At 50.0% G+C, this 18,677-nt stretch overlaps 3 protein-coding genes across 5 annotated transcripts; all 3 read left to right on the top strand.

Annotated features, from left to right (window-relative positions):
* The first annotated feature begins 4,617 nt into the window (after positions 1-4,617).
* On the top strand, positions 4,618-7,260 carry LOC127359929 (uncharacterized). The gene is made up of 4 exons (XM_051394257.1): positions 4,618-4,649; positions 5,559-5,714; positions 5,836-6,060; positions 6,233-7,260. The coding sequence occupies exons 1-4, from the start codon at positions 4,618-4,620 to the stop codon at positions 6,714-6,716; spliced, it is 897 nt and encodes a 298-aa protein (XP_051250217.1). The 3' UTR covers positions 6,717-7,260.
* A 485-nt stretch (positions 7,261-7,745) lies between these two features.
* On the top strand, positions 7,746-8,635 carry LOC127359932 (protein AF-9-like). The gene is made up of 2 exons (XM_051394263.1): positions 7,746-7,796; positions 7,884-8,635. Exons 1-2 carry the CDS (start codon positions 7,748-7,750, stop codon positions 8,294-8,296), a joined length of 462 nt encoding a protein of 153 aa, XP_051250223.1. The 5' UTR covers positions 7,746-7,747; the 3' UTR covers positions 8,297-8,635.
* Positions 8,636-11,509: 2,874 nt separating this feature from the next.
* Positions 11,510-13,734, top strand: LOC127359931 (uncharacterized). 3 transcript variants are annotated; one of them, XM_051394262.1, is made up of 7 exons: positions 11,510-11,711; positions 11,796-11,903; positions 12,276-12,316; positions 12,359-12,425; positions 12,584-13,023; positions 13,102-13,396; positions 13,484-13,734. In XM_051394262.1, exons 5-7 carry the CDS (start codon positions 12,902-12,904, stop codon positions 13,715-13,717), a joined length of 651 nt encoding a protein of 216 aa, XP_051250222.1. In that variant the 5' UTR covers positions 11,510-11,711; positions 11,796-11,903; positions 12,276-12,316; positions 12,359-12,425; positions 12,584-12,901; the 3' UTR covers positions 13,718-13,734. The 3 variants fall into 3 exon arrangements, with proteins under 3 accessions (XP_051250222.1, XP_051250221.1, XP_051250220.1); XM_051394261.1 differs by adding an exon at positions 12,007-12,026 and having other exon boundaries at positions 12,276-12,425; XM_051394260.1 differs by having other exon boundaries at positions 11,796-12,313.
* Positions 13,735-18,677: the final 4,943 nt, after the last annotated feature.

The following is an 18,677-nucleotide window of genomic DNA, read 5'->3' as shown; positions in this document are numbered from 1 at the left end:
ATTACCCCTAATTAGGGTTAGGGTTAGGGGGTTAGGGTTAGGGTTAGGGTTAGGGGTTAGGGTTAGGGTTAGGGTTAGGGGATTCCACCAAGGTTAGGGTTAGGGTTAGGGTTAGGGTTAGGGGTAGGGTTAGGGTTAGGGTAGGGTTAGGGTTAGGGTTAGGTTTGGGTTTGGGTTAGGGGTTGGGGTTAGGGTCTTTAAGTGGTTGTCTCAGGGACTCTCCCCATGCTGTCCGACGACTCACACAGTTTGGAATAGAGAGCCCCCGGTAGGCACGGGCCGGCGCATGTCACTCAGGGCTCCACCCGCTTTGACCCCATCCACTTCAAAGTTAGAGAAAAGAGAGAAAAAAACTGGCAAAGTCTAACACCCACTTATTTATAAATCCCCTCTGGCTAAGTGTATTACACCCTCCATTACCCCTTCCCCCAACCTTCCTCCCTATTAACCTCCAACTCCCCCTACCGGGTTGAAAACCCAACCCATTAATCCATTCCCCTGAAAAAACTACTACTTTCACCCAATTCACAATACAAGTCCCATAGCTAGGTAGTTTGTCTGGTTTCAAAGTCAAAGTCAACTTTTCATGGGACAACTCTTCAGTAGTGGACCTGAGGATCATCAGGTGTTTCGGCCATTATCACTAGACACCCTCACCTCAGGATGGCCCCGCCGAGGTTGATCAATCCCCGGTGTGTGTCCCATAGCCCAATCAAAAGATACTGAGTCCCCACTCTAGAGCGTCAGCTCGTCCACATCTAAATCCCCAAGTCCTGTCAGTTATCTCTGTTGCTTTGCAAAACTACAACCACCCCCAGTAACACTCAAAGATTCAGACTTTCCTGTAGGGCCGTATGTGGTGCTTGATACTTACTCCCTGACCGCCACAAACCAGTTGTTAACACCGCTAGGTAGCTCTGGTCTTGTCAGCCAAAGCTGAGCTCTAAATCCCTCTGTCTAATTGAGAACAATTCTCCTATACCCCCTACACCGCGCGACCCCAGGAGTCAACGGTCCACTCACCATTCAAGGTATCTCCATCCGAAAGGGTCAACTTTCCCCTTATCTTGGGGTAGTGAATCTAAGCTCCACTCCCCACAGTCATGGTGCTGCCAGAAAAATTCTAAAACTCCTCCCCCTCCTTTTAAAAAAAGGGGGGTGTAAACAGCTACCAAGCCCATCCCCTTTTAACAGGAGACACACCACGGGAAGAGTGTCCCTTCCCTCAAGGCATCTCTCACCCTCATTTTTCTAACATCTTAATATCATGTGAAAAGTCAATGTTCCCCCTCTGCTCCCTCCAACTGCTACGCTACACCAAATACTACTGCTAATGTTGTAAAACGAGTGTACCCATATGCTAAAAATCAGGGCTAACCCTAAGGGCTAATGCTAATGCTACTTGCTAAAAGACTGTACCCAGCTGCTAACATTTATGCTAATGCTAATGCTAATTGCTAAAAGACTGTTCTGCTAATGCTAATGCCAATACTTCTTACTAAAAGATTGTGCCCAGCTGCAAAGATTTAGGGCTAACCATTAATGCTAATGCTAATTGCTAATTGCTAAAAGACTGTGCTGCTAATGCTAATGCAAATACTTCTTACTAAAAGATTGTGCCCAGCTTCTAAGATTTAGGGCTAACCATAAATGCTAATGCTAATTGCTAATGCTAATGCCAATACTACTTACTAAATGATTGTGCCCAGCTGTTAAGATTTAGGGCTAACCATTAAGGCTAATGCTAATGCTAACACATTAAGCTTAGGGCTAACCTTAAGACTTAGGGCTAATGGCTGAAGCCAACCGCAAGAGTCACACTAACTGTTAGGTTTAGGGCCAACCTCAAGGCCAGGGCTCATCCCTAGGGTTAGGGTTAGGGTTAGGGTTAGGGTTGGGTTTGGGTTAGGGTTAGGGTTAGGGTTAGGGGTTGGGGTTAGGGGTTAGGGTTAGGGTTAGGGGGTAGGGTTAGGGTTAGGTTCGAAGTGAGTGAAGTTAGCAACCCAATCAGGGCTCTGGTGCACTGGCCTGGGGGCGTGCGGTCCGTCGTGCAGACCCCGCCTCCCTGGAAATAAAATATATTTTTTAAGAAATAATTTCAGAAAGAAAATAAAATAAAAACTGGTGAAACACAGGAGGCAACACATCAACGAAATAAATTGTGTAAAATTAAATCGTGATGCAACGTGCTAATTCCAGGTGTGTTTACACTGTCAAAGGTGCAGCTCAGGAAGTATTATGCATATGAGAAATGACAATCAGAACACAAGGTAAGTTGGTTATTACAAATTAGTGGTGTGAGAGAGTCAATATGCATATGGGACAGAATGTAAAAAGGACAAATCCAGACAGAGAAAGTGGAGATTGTGACATTCATGATTTTTTATTGGTATTGTTTAAATAAAATTATAGTGAGTTGAATTATTGAATAGTGTCACTCTTAATTTTCCAAGTCTGATGTGTTGGTCCGGAGATGGTAACGGGCCGAGTTCCCTCCGCTCTCTATCCTGCATACAGGTTCAGGTGAATAATGAGGTGAGGAGATGGTAATGAAAATGAGTAGGGATGATGATGATGATGATGATGATGATGATGATGATGATGATACAACACGTCAAGCTCGGCCTTCCCAATGTGAATTTAAGAGGTAAGTGATACATTTGAAATTGGTAAAAGTCCATGGTGCCGTATGAGTTATGTATAAGGTTGTAATAACATGTTGAATAACTATGATGTAATGTGTTGTGAATTATCTTGTGTGTGATGTGCTGTAATTAATCTATGTGTCATGTAGGTCTGAAATTAAGTTGTCCAGCTCCCCTAGCCAGTGGGAGAAGATAGCACTGGCTGTCTCTGTAGTCCACTGTATGTTGTCAGTTTGTGTTATGAAATCCTGGTCCGGGAAAGCTGAGAAATGTGTATAGTGTTTTATTATGTGATTATTGATTATTGCCAGATTGTGCTGTTCTATTGCTGGTAGATGTGGTGAATGGTTGATAATAGGAACGATTATGGAAGCATTAGGGAAGGCCGAGCAAGCCTTGTTGACCACAGTTCTGAGCTGTTTCACAGAGGTGTTGTGGGGATCCTGAGCCCTGTTATTTAGGCCCACCGAGAGGATCAGCACTTTTGGGTTTCTGTTAATTGGTGTTTTTTCCAGAATCTTCCAGAAATGATAGAAGGAGGCTCCCGGGTAGCTGTCAGCCTGGACAAAAGGGTGGTTAAATTTGGGGATTCTGTGTATGTTTGAATCCCCCAGTATGGCAATTGGTTTATTAATTTTGAATTCCCAGTCCCGCAGCTTGCGGTTGTCTCTGGCCTGATGGTAAGTGGGGTCAGAGGCTGTGTCTGCGCATGCGCCCCGGTGGGGAGAGCCCCTCGGCTCGGTACGTCTCCCCGGCAGGTGTATTTTTGGAATGGGTGAGGAAAGATCAGAGTTGGAATAGTAGTCTGTCATGTTGACTTTTTGACCTAAATTACTCATCATTTCATTTTTCCTCACAGATTCTGTGTTACACCGGGGAGCCGCCTCTGCCTCAGTGGGTGCGCTCTCCCCACCCTGATGTGATCTGGGCGCGGGCGCCGGGAGATGGAAGGTGTCGTTTAATACTGACCCCAGGCCAGACTCTGCATGAACGCAGGTAGGTGTTGGGGTGCTACTGCGGGACTGGGAGCCCTGTGTGTCATTATTGTTTTTTCGAGTAATTATGTTTGTTACTCCAGGCTGACAGCAGTCCTCGGGAGCCATGGCATTCACCGTCCTCTGGGGGCAGCGCCTGTGGGGGGAAGTAGGAGGTGAGTGGTAGTCTGGGACTGGGGTGTTGTCCAGAGGCTGTGGAGAGATGTGGTTAGGCTGAGGAAAAGAGGGCTCCGTGTTAGGCAGGTGAGGAGGGAGGGAAAAAGAAAAATCCTCATCTGAATCACAATATTTCAGGGGGAGGAAGGGTTAGAAAGAGTGGCTGTGGTGAAGAGCAGATCATGTGCAAATGTAATTGTGTCTGGATCGATTCTGTTGCCGTAGCGTCTAAGAGCCCATTGTGTGGCTACTGTAAACGCCAACTCGTTGCCAGGGGTGTTAAGGAAATGTGTGATTATGTCTTTGTAATGTGCTAATAAAATGTGCATGTTTTGCCATAACCAAGTGAGTGTGTTTTCTTTGAGTGTGTCTGTTGTGTTTTGTGATGGAGAGGATGGTTTTATGAAGCTGGCCAGTTGGAGTGTTTTGCGTAACATCCCTTTAGGAATTTCGCCCTCCTCAAAAGCCTGCTGTATGTTGTTGTGATGATGTGTGGCTTGTATAAGTTTTAAGTGATGTTTAGCTGCAAAACGGGTGGATGTGTCCAGTGCCTGTTTAATTGGTGTGTGTGTGTGTTCGTATGTGCGGTGTTGTTTGTGCCGTGTGTGCTGCTGTGTCTGCTTTCCGGTCCGCTCTGTGTGTGGGGAGAAAAAGAAAAAGAGAGAGAGGGAGGGGTCCTGTAAGTTGCAGCCGCGGGTCTGCCTGCTCCCCCCCGACCCCGCTCGTGTCGGGGTCCGCTGCCCTCCGCCCTGTGTGCACCCGTGTGTGTGTGACCCACCTGCGTCCATCTCGCTGCATGCGGTTGTTGCGGTTTCTGCGTCATGTCGTTCCGTGTTTCCGGGTTCTCTGTGGAGTAGACTGGGTGGAAAAAGTCTTATTTCTTTTTAATCCAACAGAGGAGGAAGCCGACAGTTGCGGGAGAGGAGGATGAAGCGCTCAGGTAGGCAAGGTGTTCACACCGGGTGCTATTAAAACGTAACTTTTAATGATTTAAATTTAAAAAACCAACGAGGGTCCTGGTTCCGAATAATAAAGAGACTAATTAAAAAGTTTAAGGAGCGGCAGCGGCTCCGCTGACAGAGCAGGATCCCCTGACGTTTCGTGCCTCGCCGGCACTTCTTCAGAGGGGAAATGAAAGGGGGAAAGGGTTAGGGTTAGGGTTAGGGTTACCTGCTGGAGGGCCTGGTGCGGTGGAACGAGAATCGAGGCAGGGCGGCAGTTGAGGGAGGACAGAGGTCGGCGCTGCGTTGCTACAGTGCCCAGCTGCAGCACAGCTTCGACCAGCTGACCCAAGAGCTTCTTGGGCTCACGCTGGTCGACACTTACACCGTGCCCAGGGAGTACACAGGTAAGTCATAAATCTGTCTGAGGTAACAGTAACGTTTAACACCTGTCTTAGGTGTCTGTCATTTAACATCTCCTGACACTCCAGGGACTGATGAGGAGGAAGCGGGGGGGGCAGTGATGAAGGGTTCGAGGAGGAGGAGGAGGAGGAGGAGGAGGAGGAGAAGGAAGAGGAGCCAGAGGAGATTCGTCTCCTCGAACACCACAGCGCTCTCCTTCAGTCCTCAAACCTCACCCGCCCCCCCCGCTTGGACCTAATGGAGGTGCAGCAGGCTGAGGAGGAGGAGGAGGAGGAGGAGGAGGAGGAGGAGGAGGAGGAGGACGTTATCGGGCCAGACGGTCGAGGAAGCTACCAGCACGTCGTGGCCCTGGCCCAGGCCCTCGTGGAACTGCGCCACCGCCGCTACGTCACTCCCAGGCAAGCCAGAGAGGTCATCGCTCTCTGGCTGAAATTGAGTGACTGGGACAAGGCGGCGGTCACATTCCCCCCCCGTCACCAGGACCGGCTCGTCCAGGGCCGATTCAGGACCACCCAGCGGCACGCTCACACACCAGGGGTGGATAGTGTGAAGCGGTAAGCAGTCACAATAAATTTCCAAGCTTTGTTTGGTTCTTGTTCTGTGCTGTCAGTCACTAACTAACTCACTCTCTCTCTCTCTCTCTCTCTCTCTCTCTCTCTGTGTGTGTCAATGTAGTGCGGTCCTGGGCAAGGGGGCGGGAGCGGCGCAGTCTCCCGATGTGTCGAGGCTTGTGGAGGCTGTCCTGCTGGACCTCAGCATCCTCCACTGCAGTGAGGGGAGGACGATTGCCGGGGTCCGCATTCATCGCTGGAGTGCCGTCATGAGGGACTATCAAACAATTCGAGAGAATGTTTATAGTTGTGCAGCCCTCATGCAGGCACCCGCATCCAGCTGTATGAGGTCAATCAGCGGACCCTGACGCAATGTTAAGACCTGATCCTTTCTCTCACATCTGATCTGAAGTGGCATTGTGTGTGTGTGTGTGTGTGTGTGTGTGAGAGTGTGTGTGTGTGTGTGTGTGTGTGTGATGTCATGATTACTAATGTGCATTTGTTACATTCTGTTTTTTAAGGCACACCAAGAGGAGCAAGGCGATGATGAGGGACACCATCGCCATTGCAGTCCCGGGGCCCAGCGCTTCCCAGACTGCAGTGGAGCCCCTGCCTGCCCCACGGACTGTGCTGCAGCAGCCTGAGCAGCCAGACCAGCCCCTCCAGCACCGCCTGCCTGCGGACGCTTCTGGTCTGGCTGCCACCATCAGAGGGCCGCTGGCCCCGGAGCTATACGACCTCATCGTCGCCAGCTCCTCAACTGCCACCACCTCCTCCTCCTCCTCCTCCTCAGCCACCCCACAAGCCTCCACCAGTGTCAGCGCGGACGCCGTCCGTCCACCAGTGCCAGCGCAGACGCCGTCCCGTCCGCCAGCGCAGAGGCAGGTGTCACCCCCTCCACAGCCACAGCTGCCACTGCTCCACCAGTGCCTAGAAACACTGCCTGGAGGCGCAAGCTCCAGGAGGAGAAAGAGCGTCGTGCCCGGGAGCTGGGAGAATATATGAAACCAGCAAAGAAGGTCTCCCACTTCAACTGCAGGCACTGTGGCCAACCAAAGACGCGGGCGTTTGGCCACAGCCGCTACAAGACGGAGACCTTCTGCTCCCGGGCCGACGGGAAAGGGAGAACTGTGGAGCAGTGGCTGGCAGAGGTGAAGGGGCGTGATGGTGCAGCCCCCCCTCCCTGAGCGAACACTTTGTGTGTGTGTGTGTGTGTGAGTGTGTGATGGGGCAGCTCCCCCTCCCTGAGCGAACACTTTGTGTGTGTGTGTGTGTGTGAGTGTGTGTGATGGGGCAGCTCCCCCTCCCTGAGCGAACACTTTGTGTGTGTGTGTGTGAGTGTGTGTGATGGGGCAGCTCCCCCTCCCTGAGCGAACACTTTGTTTGTGTGTGTGTGTGTTTGGGAGGGAGGGATTTGTAAATATTGTGTATATAGTGTATTTAGTTAGTCAGTTGTGTTTGTTAAATTAATATTATGTATATAGTTGTCATATATAAGTTATACCTTTTTATTTGTCCCACAATGGGCAAATTCCAATATCTATATAGTTGTATATAGTTGTCTTAATTGTTTTAGTTTAAATAAACTTTTCTTTTTTAAACCAATGCTTTCTCCTGCTTCTTTCTGCCTTTAAGAAATTAAATAAATATAGGGAAGACTAGGTATCTAGAATAGGTGCCTGATATCAGTAAATCCCCACAAGTTACAGTCACAATACATCATTCCCTCTCCTCACTTGAAACTAGGGTCAAGGGGTCAACCAGGTCAGGTTCAAAGGCTTACTTAGAGACTAGGTGAGAATTGGCCTTTTACAAGTGGACATTGTAAAACAACAGGGGGTGCCGAGGGGCCTTCACTTCTCACCTCCTGGCTTCCTGATTAAAACAACAGGGGGGCTCTTATCTCCTGCGAGAACTTGGGGGTTTGACCGGACTGAGAGAGGGCCGAACTGGTAGGTGTGTCTCCCCCAAGAGGGGTTTAAAAAAAAAGGCAAAAAACAGACAGTCAATTCATTCAAGCATTTTATTTGGACAGAATGGAAGGCAGAAAAGCAAAGCGAAAAACCACACATGTCACTTCATTAGGTTTGTTACAAATACACTTTTTAAAACTACATATGTGTTTCTATGTACCTTGACTAACAGAGTTCTGTATTGTATTTTATATTTTAGGGGACTACGACTGCACATCCTCCTCATCCTCCTCCTCCTCAGCCTCCTCATCCTCCTCGTCATCCTCCTCCTCCTCCAGCTCCTCTCCTCGACAGCTTCAGGCAGCAGAGCCAGTGGCGGGGACCAGCAAGCCCACCCGTTGCACTGTCTACAGGCGCAAAATTAAAGCGGCAAAGGACAAAAAAGTCCTCCAAAGTAGCAGGGGAAAGCCACAGCACCAGCCTGGGGACCCCTGCTACATCTGTGACCAAGCACGCACGGTGGATGGTGGCCACGCGTACTTCAAGGGCCAATACTTTTGTGCTGTGAAAGAGGGCCCTGGAGGACGCACAGTGCAAGAGTGGACCAGGGAACAGCTTGGCCCTGGTGAGCTGCAGAAGCTCCCCAGAACAACAGCCTGGAACCTCAAATGAAGGTATGAGAAACCAGAGAAACCGGGGGGAAAGTGAGGAAGCCCCACAAACTGAGGATCTGCCAGCTCTGTGGCCAGCCACAGCAGAAAGACTTTGGCCACAGCCAATATGGGGGAGAGCACTTCTGTGCTCTTTATGAAGGGAAGACTGTGGAGCTGTGGCTGGCTGAGAAGAGGTCAAAAAAACATTAAAATTATCCAACTGTACTGTATCATCCAAGCACCTTATATGTTTCATCTGTTCATTGCACCATATATTTTTTATTTTTACTTTGGACTGCATTATACTGGTTATTTATACATTTTTTATATTGCATTCTATATTGCTTTTTTTGATTGTGTGTGTGTGTGTGTGTGTGTGTGTGTGTGTGTGTGTTTGTTGTTACTGTGTGTAATGCTGCTTCTACACTGCAATTTCCCTGCTTATGTTATACATTTTTAACCTTTCTAATAAACATTTAATTGATTAAATCCTTGTCTTCTCTATTTAAATATTTTTTAACTTAACTTTTTAAACCTGGAGCCATTCATGAGGCCAAAACCATTCAAATATTAATGTACATTTAACCAAACAAACCTGGAGCCATTCATGAGGCCAAAACCATTCAAATATTAATGTACATTTAACCAAACAGGTCTCGTCGCTTTAAATGCGTGCGGGGCCTTTAATTCTCCGTGTCGCCGCCGTATGATAAGTAGCCATGTGCTCGGGATGACGTAGGACAACAGCTTTTGACTGACACATGTCGAGAGAAGGGGGGGAAGGGGGGATCGTTCCAATTCTTTGGCGTTATAATCGGGAGAAATAGAAGGAGAGGCTCTTTGGGGCTGCTCTTTATCACACGAGCCCGGGGAAATGCGGCCGACCGGGGGCCGGGGGGCCGGCTGCGCGCGCCGCCCTCGGCGCTCCGCACGGCTCCCTTGCTTCTTCGCGCAATATGACCAGCAATGGTCTCTGTATGCCAGCCAATGAGCAGCAGCCAGTGCTGTCGAGCGTTAGTCGAACGTTGTCAGCTCTGGGCCAATGAGCAGCCAGTGCTGTCGAGCGTTAGTCGAGCGTTGTCAGCTCTGGGCCAATCAGCAGCTCGGATTGTCGAGCGTTAGTCGAGCGTTAGACGTTAACGCCCACCTCTTAACCTCACCGGCTGCCGTATGCGACGGACAGAAATCCCCGTGTGTATTTGAGAGAGCAGTGAGATCTGAGAGAGTGAGTAAAACCAAAATAAATAGAATATTAATGTACTGATATAACACAGCGACCCCACTGTACTGTTACGATGTACTGAATGGAGTTAATGTTTTATTACGTTCTGCCGGCACTCTCTGGTTAGCTTATGCTAATATTGAACGTGGACGTCAGGCGTCCTGTTTACACATTTAAACCATATTTATACTTCGAATTTCGACTCCAAACTGTAGTAACTACATCTACAGGGTCTAAGGAAGATAATCAGGTAGTCTGTTTATAGATTAAATACATTGTGAGAGATCGCCAGCCCTCAGAAAAGTAGTAACTAAAATGACCCCATTCACCTCCTTGTTTTTAGTTAGCAAAATCGCGGCTGGTCTGTTTACACATTTAAACCATATTTACACTTCAAATTTTGACTCCACATCGTTGTACCAGCATCCCAAGGGTCTTAAGAAGTGAGCCAAGTTGTCTCATCACGTTTTTAAAGCGTTTCCAGAGATCGTCAGCTCATCACAGCAGTGGCTAAATGCTCATTCATTTCCAACGCTTAGCATGCTAATAGCGATTTATATGCTAACGCATCTAAAGCACAGTTAAACTTTAAATATCAACTCCACACAATAGCAGTACAACATCCTAGGTCTCAACAAGTAAACACAGTATGGGAATACTATTTTAAACACATTTCACCGATCGGTAATGACATCGGCCGTAGTGCTAACTTACGCTAACGTTACATTGGCTCGCTGTTTCACTGCTAACTGATTACTGTATAATATATAAGCTGCCTTTTCGCTGTAGCACATAATCTGTTTAAAGATTAAATACATTTTGAGAGATCGCCATTATGTAATGTAATGTAACATAGCTGTAGCTAGGATGCTACAGTATAATTACAACATGTGACGATCTCTGAAAACAAAATTAAAGTATGAAAAGACTATACAGTTAATGTCCTTAGAGCCTTAAGGTTATAATATCACCAGGTGAAATCAAAAGATAAAGTTTAAGTGTATGTTTTATACATTAACAATAAGCCTGTTTGTTTAATGGCTGCCAATGCATAGGGGGCTAACCCTGGGCTCATTATTTACCTGTTGTGTCACGTGATGTTAGTTTGTTAACGGTAATGTTTCAATAGTGAATGTGAAGTAACAGTATATCATTAATCTTATGTGTGATATTCCTGGTAATATAGCAGTTAATATGTAGTTTAACCTGTAATGCTCCTTTAATGCTGTGCTGTGTCATTTCTTGTCATTGTAGAAATGGTTTTTGCAAAACTGCAATTCACAGCCTCGCAGCAGCTTCTCCTGCGGGCCTCTGGTGAGGCGGTGGCCTACATCGCCGCCAAGGGGCCACGCGGGGCCGCCGCTGCTGCGAGGGCCAAGAAGCTGGAAGAGGTGGAGAAGGAGGCACAAGCCCACGTCGTCTCCACGGGCGGTGACCCTGGGAACCACATGCTGGTGCTGAGCTGCCACAGCATCCAGTTTGGGAAGTACCAGGGTCAAACGTTCCGTTGGCTCCTGGAGAACGACGTGGGCTACACGGTACAGTTGGTCGCCAGCCACCAGCGGGAGCGGGAGAAGAGTGCCTCCGACAGCCCCCTTATGGCCAACAAGGACGCTCTCGCCCAGTACTCGTGCGCCCACCCGGAGTTCGCTGAACACATAAGATTCCACCGGGCGCACGAGGAGGCCCGGGCTCGTGCCAGTCAGCCCGGGTGTGAGGGCGAGGCCCTTGTTGGCTTTGGGAAGTTTAAAGAGGACACCCTGAAGGACCTGTACGAGTCCTCTGATAAGGACCGCCAAGGGTGAGTGATTGGTGCTACACACAATGGATTGTGAATTGCTGTATGTCATTATTGTTCACTAATGTGATGCCGTCCATGTTGTAGATTTGTCAAGTAGCTTCGAGGGAAGACACTGCACCCTGGGACTGCAATGGACGCCGCCAGGAAGTACATCCTGGGCCGAGACGCGAAGCGGTCGGCAGAGGCGGCAGCTGCGGCTGCTACCCCCCTCCACCCACCAGCAGCCGCAGCATCAGCAGCAGCGCCCCCACCACCACCAGCAGTGGCCCCAGCAAGGCCGCTGCTTCCACCGCGCTGTAGCCACACAAGCCGATCGCCTCCAAGATCGCCGCCGGCGTCCCATGGGCCCAGGTGAGCTGCAGGCCAAGGTCAGGAAGCTGATGACCACACCTGCACAGCCTGCAGTTCGAGGTAGATCTCTTTCTTTCTCTTTAACACAACAGAGTACAGTTCACTGTACATGATTTACTAACCATTGCCCAACCCCCCCCATAGCGGTGTCTACATCCTTCAGAGACCAGCGCCCCTCGGTTCCGCCGCCGCCCCACGCCACAGAGGTGACGGACGAGGAACTGGTCCAGATGGCCACTGACATAGAAACAGGTAACTGGCACCAAACTGGACGTGTCACATTTGCCATCAATATATATTCTTCTGTCAGTGTGTTTGTATTAACTGTAATTGTTTCATTTACTGGTCGCTACAGCTGATGCTTGAAGGACAAAGGTAGGTTTGGCAGGTAATATAGCCATCTTCGTAGGTGGTAGTGCCATCCTCACTCATGTGGCGGTAATGTAGATTTGATTAAACGCCTTCACATGTCTACTACCCTTGGCTCTGCTGCATCTTGTAGCACTAAACCTTCTGCCCTAATCACTGGCATACTGCATGTCATCAACACTCAGACTCACTTAGTCTTGTCCCATGACTATCATTGTGCTGAATCTATTTTGTTGTGTGTGACTGTGTCTGAAGCTGACGTACAGGTCCTTCAGACTCTCCCGCTCCCGCTGGTGGTGACGCCTCCATCTCCACCTCCTCCGGCACCGTCGGAGGAGGTGGAGATGGAAGAGGAAGGAGAGGAATGTGGAGCAGCCCGCAGCTCCCACTCCTGCTTCGGCTGAGGTACAAACACACACACACACACACACACACACACACACACACACCCACCTGTACTCATGGACGCACAACTCAGTGGAGTCGACTGTCAAACTGCATGTAGCACCGACTCAGCCTCCTTACAGTGTGTTTGTTTGTTTGTGTTGTTTTTTTCCTCACAGGCCCGGTTGCCTGAGAGCTGGCGGACAGCTCTCACCGTGGAAGAGCAGGAGTGGATCAGCCGGGAGCTGTTCCAGCCAGACAGCAAGGGGAGGACTAAACTCACCACGGACCTCAAGCTGTGGTGGGATCCCCCTCAGCCCCGGCCGAGTTATACTCAGCCACCCGCCTCACCAGCTGCCTTCTTCGCATGTCGGCTGTTCCTCTGGACGCCCCTGCGTCTGTGGGGCGTCCGGCCGACATGCTGCAACAAGGCCCTCACCAAGTGTGGGCTCTACAGGACCATCCGGAGGGTCCTGGACATCGACGGCTGGTACTTGATGGCCACCGAGTACCTGGAGTGCTGTCGGTGTAAGAAGAAGGTAGCTGCCTGGTCGCAGGAGGTCGTGGGTCAGCTGGGAGAGGGGCATCGCGCCCTGTTCCCAGCGATCCTCACCTACAAGTAAGTAGCTGTCTGAACACTGTCACGCAGCGTCTCTGTGTGTGGCTCTTCTGTAACACATAATGTGCTCCTCTGTAGGCTTGCCTGCGACCGGCGGGTCATCATACAGCTGCGTGAGCGTACTCGGGGGAACAGCCCCACGCAGCTGTACAACAAACTCTGTGAGGCACACACAGAGGCCTGGATGCGGCGGTCCATACACTACCTCAGCGTCATGGAGCCCTTCGCGTCGCTAGGTGTCGTGCGCAGGTGCACCCCACCACCAAATCTGTTACTGGTGTACTGCCACGACATCCTCTCCCGCCTGGAGGACGTGAAGGCCCGGGTCACCTCCATCTTTGGAAGCATCCTGAAGATGGATTCAACCAAGAAGGTAAATGTGGTACTATAGCACAAGCTGAGTATCATGCTCTGGCTATGTGCGTGCAGCCTTACTGATGTGCGTTATTCTCTCAAACAGGTGACCCGGAAGCTCGCCGGTGCTGCCGCCCAGACCGCAGCGTGGGCAACCAACGTCGGCAACGAGCACGGACAGGTGCTTTTGTCCGTGCTCACGGACGCCGAGGGGGCCGGTCTGTTGTCCATGGCTGCGGGGTTAATGCGGCGGTACCGGGACGCTGGGGTGGAGCCGCCCTCAGCTCCTCTACGTCGACCGGGACTGTTGTTCGTCCCACGGGACATCCAAGGCACCTGAGGTGTTCAAGGAGTGGGACAAGCTGGTGGTCCGGCTCGACATCTGGCACCTGATGCGCCGCTTTGCGTCGGGTGTCACCACCGAGAGCCACCAGCTGTATAAGCCCTTCCTGCAGCAGCTGTCCTTGTGCATCTTCCTGTGGGACCCAGAGGACGCAGCCCGGTTGCTCGACGCCAAGAAGAGGATGCTTGAGGCGCAGGGGATGACCTTCTCGTCCGACGCCGGAGTGTGGAGGCACGTCAGCCGCAGGGATATGGCTATCCATTGCCGTCGCCGCACGCGTGGAGAGACGGAGCGGCTGATCGGTGACCTCCTGGAAACCTTCGGCGGTGCCAACGGACGGGACACCATGGGGATTCCCCTGCTGGACCAGGACCGCATCCAGGCAATCTGGACGGAGCAGCGGCGTCACCTCCAGTGCATCCAGGACCCGCCCGACGTGGAGCTGTACACCGAGACGAGCAGGCTGACCAAGGGGGGGGATCAGCCTGCCGGTGTACCGTTGTGCACGAGGCTCCACGTCCCTGGAGTCGTTCCACCTGCATCTCAACCGCTTTATCCCAGGTAAACCCACATGTTTCACTGCTATGTCAATCTTTCACTGTCGTTGACTCATTGTCATTCACATTGTGTGCACTGAATAAACTGCTAAACACATCTGTGACCCTCCTCAGGAGAAAGTGCCAATCCATGGCACTTTCAGGCATTTCTCCTGGAGGGGTTGACGCGGTGGAACGAGGACAGGGCGGCGTCCGCGGCACAGGAGGGACGTCCGCTGCTCCGCTCCTACAGTGGCCCCCTGCAGCACTCCCTTGACCAGCTCAGCCAAAGGGTGCTTGGCACGAGTGTGGTCAAGGATTACACCAAGCCCAGGGAGTACACCGGTAAGGACACTCAAGCCACCACGCTTACGCGTGTCCACACTGAGTCATATTTGTACCAGACTGAGTGACGTGATTTGTGTTGTTGTACTTCAGGGGAGCTCATTGTGTGTCCCATTCACACCTGTATAACACGCTGTCATGCCTCTGTGCTGTTCTGATTCTATGCACTGACAAGTTTTTTTATTTTTTATATTTTGGACATGTGGGTATGTTCATTAATGTGATCACTGTTACATCAGTTACATCCAGTAGCTGCGACGCAAGATATCGGACTGCCATTTGTGCTGGTTCATCTGCTGTTGCCACTGGCTCTGTTGCTGCCAAAAAAATAAAAAGCCTTGTATGTACAGGTACTTCACACTGTAATGCCCCTGTGTTATGTATCCATGCATATCTGTGCTGAGCTCTTATACTATGTGTCTGCCTGCTGTGATTGCCTTGTGCCACTGCTCTGTTCTGCATCACCATTTATTATTATTATTATTATTATTATTACTATTATTATTGGATTGTAGTTTAAATAATCTATTTTGCTCTGTACTTCTGCTGTGTTTGATGTTGTTGTTGTGAAGATGCAGAACACAACAACAATATATTTAATTGATATTTATTTCACTGAAGAAAAAGGGGAAACAAATCATACACAGCATGTAACTTTAATTTATACATAAATAATTTATTTACCCTTTTTTACTGAGAATTGTATTTTATTTGTAAAGCCCTTTCCACACTGATATGCTGCACTGTCCTGTATCCTGGACATCTGACTTCATATTTCAAATAAATTGTCATCATTTTATACTGGTATCATTGTTCTCTTGTCCTATATCAAATTTAAAGCAATAAACACTGATGATACATATTCTCAATAAACACTGATGATACATATTCTCAATAAAATGAAGACACAGGAGATAAACCGTACTGTAAATGAAAAATCCATTTATTATTGCATTGCCTGGCCTTGGAAATATGCAAATTCATTATCATTTATAGACTCTATACAACGGTTCCAAGCATGTTTTAATCATTTTTTTATATTTAGAGAAGACATTTCGACGCTATGCACGCGTTTCGCAGTTTGCCTCCGTCGGGATTCGAACCGGCGAGCGGGAGTGCCGTTCCGCACGTCGACCGCGCGTCTTTTGCGCTCTAGTGCGCATGCGCGGGTGCCGACCAAAACATAGAAGAACGCTGGGGGAGCGCCTCTGCTCTGGGACAGCCTTCGTCTCTGTACCTGTGTTCCACATAAATGTCCCCACCTACCGATTTCAGAGGCTATCATTGGCTCATGCTCAAATGGAACAGGCCAATGGGTGAAGGCCAGGTCAACCCCATTGGTCTGTTCCATTTGGGTGCTGTGCTGTGATTCGACAGCTCGCCGCATGTCCCGCCCACCCCCAAAGCCACAGCCACGGTCAGTGTCATTCATTCATTCGGACTGAGCGGCGTTTGAGTGAGCGGACGGACGGACATTCACACAATATTATAAGGTTAGACAAACTTTATTGTTTGTAAAATTATGTGCTACATTGAAAAGGCAGCTTATATATTATACAGTAATCAGTTAGCAGTGAAACAGCGAGCCAATGTAACGTTAGCGTAAGTTAGGACTGCCGCCGATGTCATTACCGATCGGTGAAATGTGTTTAAAATAATATTCCCATACTGGGTTTACTTGTTGAGACCTAGGATATTGTACTGCTATTGTGTGGAGTTGATATTTAAAGTTTAACTGTGCTTTAGATGCGTTAGCATATAAATCGATATTAGCATGCTAAGCGTTGGGAATGAATGAGCATTTAGCCACTGCTGTGATGAGCTGACGATCTCTGGAAACGCTTTAAAAACGTGATGAGACAACTTGGCTCACTTCTTAAGACCCTTGGTATGCTGGTACAACGAGGTGGAGTCAAAATTTGAAGTGTAAATATGGTTTAAATGTGTAAACAGACCAGCCGTGATTTTGCTAGCTAAAAACAAGGAGGTGAATGAGGTCATTTTAGTTACTACTTTTCTGAGGGCTGGCGATCTCTCACAATGTATTTAATCTTTAAACAGACTACCTGATTATCTTCCTTAGACCCTGTAGATGTAGTTACTACAGTTTGAAGTCAAAATTCAAAGTGTAAATATGGTTTAAATGTGTAAACAGGACGCCTGATGTTGAATGTATGTTAATGAATGGGCACAGTATCATTGAGTACAGTAATAGACTGTCAGTAGGATGTAAACAGTGCATGTGTAGCAGATTACTGACTTAAATCTTATTTCTTGTCTTTCTAGAAAATGCAGCCTATTTTCCGCTTTGAGGCAAACCTTGACCTGACCCTGCGGGCCTCTCAGGAGGCGCTGGCCTTGAGCCGCCGCCAGAGGGGGGCCTCTGCCTCTGCCACTGCCCTGGTGGTGGTTAAGACCCCTGAGCTGGTGCGCTCTGAGGCAAGAGACAGGGTGGTGCAGAAGGGAGGTAACCCCACCGATCACCATCAGGTGCTGGCCGAGAGCGAGCTGCAGCTCGGCCAGTACCGTGGTCAGACGTTCCGGTGGCTGCTGGAGAATGACGTGGGATACGCAGTCACCATCTGTGTGTCCCACGAGGGAGAGAGAGACAAAGGGGGCACTAGTCAGCAGAATGCCCTCATGGTGCACAAAGACGCCCTCGTCTCCTACGCCAGGCTGTTCCCGCCGATGGTGGCAGCCATCGACAGGCGTAGGATGCTCGAGGGCAGTCCCCAGACCATGAGGGGCGTGGACGACACGCTGGTGGGGTTCGGTGTTCATAGTGACCTGACCTACAAGACCCTGTACGAGTCGACGGACCGTGAGCGGGCAAGGTAAGTTGTTTGTTTGTTTGTGTGTGTGTGTGTGTGTGTGTGTGTGTGTGTGTGTCTGTGTGTGTCTGTGTGTGTATCTGTGTGTCTGTGTCTGTGTGTGTCTGTGTGTGTCTGTGTGTGTATCTGTGTGTCTGTGTCTGTGTGTGTCTGTGTGTGTATCTGTGTCTGTCTGTGTGTGTATGTCTGTGTGTGTGCGTGACTTTTTTACCCATTGCATTTCTGTTCTCTTTTTTAGCTATGTACAGTTTGTGAGGCAGGCGGCACCCACAGCCAAAGCATCCAGGTTGGTGGACTTAAAAAAATATGTGCAGGCCCGGGATGCAGAGAAGGCAGCCCTGGCAGCACAACCACCACAGCCACCCCTGGACGCTGTTGGTCCCCAGGATGGACCCTCGGATGCTGACCTGCTCGCTGCCGCCATGGAGGTCGACCCGTGCAGGGATGCCCCATCAGCCGTGCCCCCCTTCTCTCTCTCCCAGCCACCGGAACGTCCCCTTCAGGACAACACCTGTGGGGAGAGGTCAGGCCCCGGCGCACAGGTATGCTCAGTGATGACATATTGTGTTGTAGTGTGTGTGTGTCTGTGTTCAGTACACTAACGGTCTGACACTGCTGTGTGTTTCAGCTGCTACCACGTGGCTGGAGGCTGACGCTCCCCGAAGAGCAGCACGACTGGGTGGGCAGGGCACTGTTCAGGAGGGCACCCAACGGGCAGGGTGTCCTCACATCTGAACTCCGCCTGTGGTGGCACCCACCAGGTGCCCGGCCCCTCTACACCCAGCCACCCGCCACAGCCCACCCCTTTTTCCAGAGTCCCTTTTTCCTGTGGGTGCCCTACAGGATGTGGGCGTACCACCTCCGCTGCCCCATCGTCGCCTGTGGGGGCAAGCTTGCGGGAGCTGGCCTCTACAAGACGGTGAGGAGGGTCTTGGACAGGAGCTGCTGGTACTTCATGGGCACGGAGTACCTGGAATGCAGCTCCTGTCACAAGAAGATGCCGGGATGGTCGCAGGACATCTTGGGACAGCTGGACATGGCCCATCGTGAGCAGTTTCCAGCAGTTCTCACGTACAAGTAAGTAATGTAAACAGTAACAGCAACAGTAATGTATTTCTGTGGTTTTCTCCAGTAACCTCTGATCACCTCTTTCCCCTCCCAGGTTGTCCTGCGACAGAGCTGTGATCGGGCTCATGAAGGAGCGCACTTTGGGCAACAGTGCGTCTCGCCTCCGTGCCTCTCTGG

Source organism: Dicentrarchus labrax, unplaced genomic scaffold, assembly GCF_905237075.1.
Source record: "Dicentrarchus labrax unplaced genomic scaffold, dlabrax2021, whole genome shotgun sequence".
NCBI lineage: Eukaryota > Metazoa > Chordata > Actinopteri > Moronidae > Dicentrarchus > Dicentrarchus labrax.
Note: the sequence above shows the minus strand (reverse complement) of the source record. Positions and strands in the feature narration are given on the sequence as shown.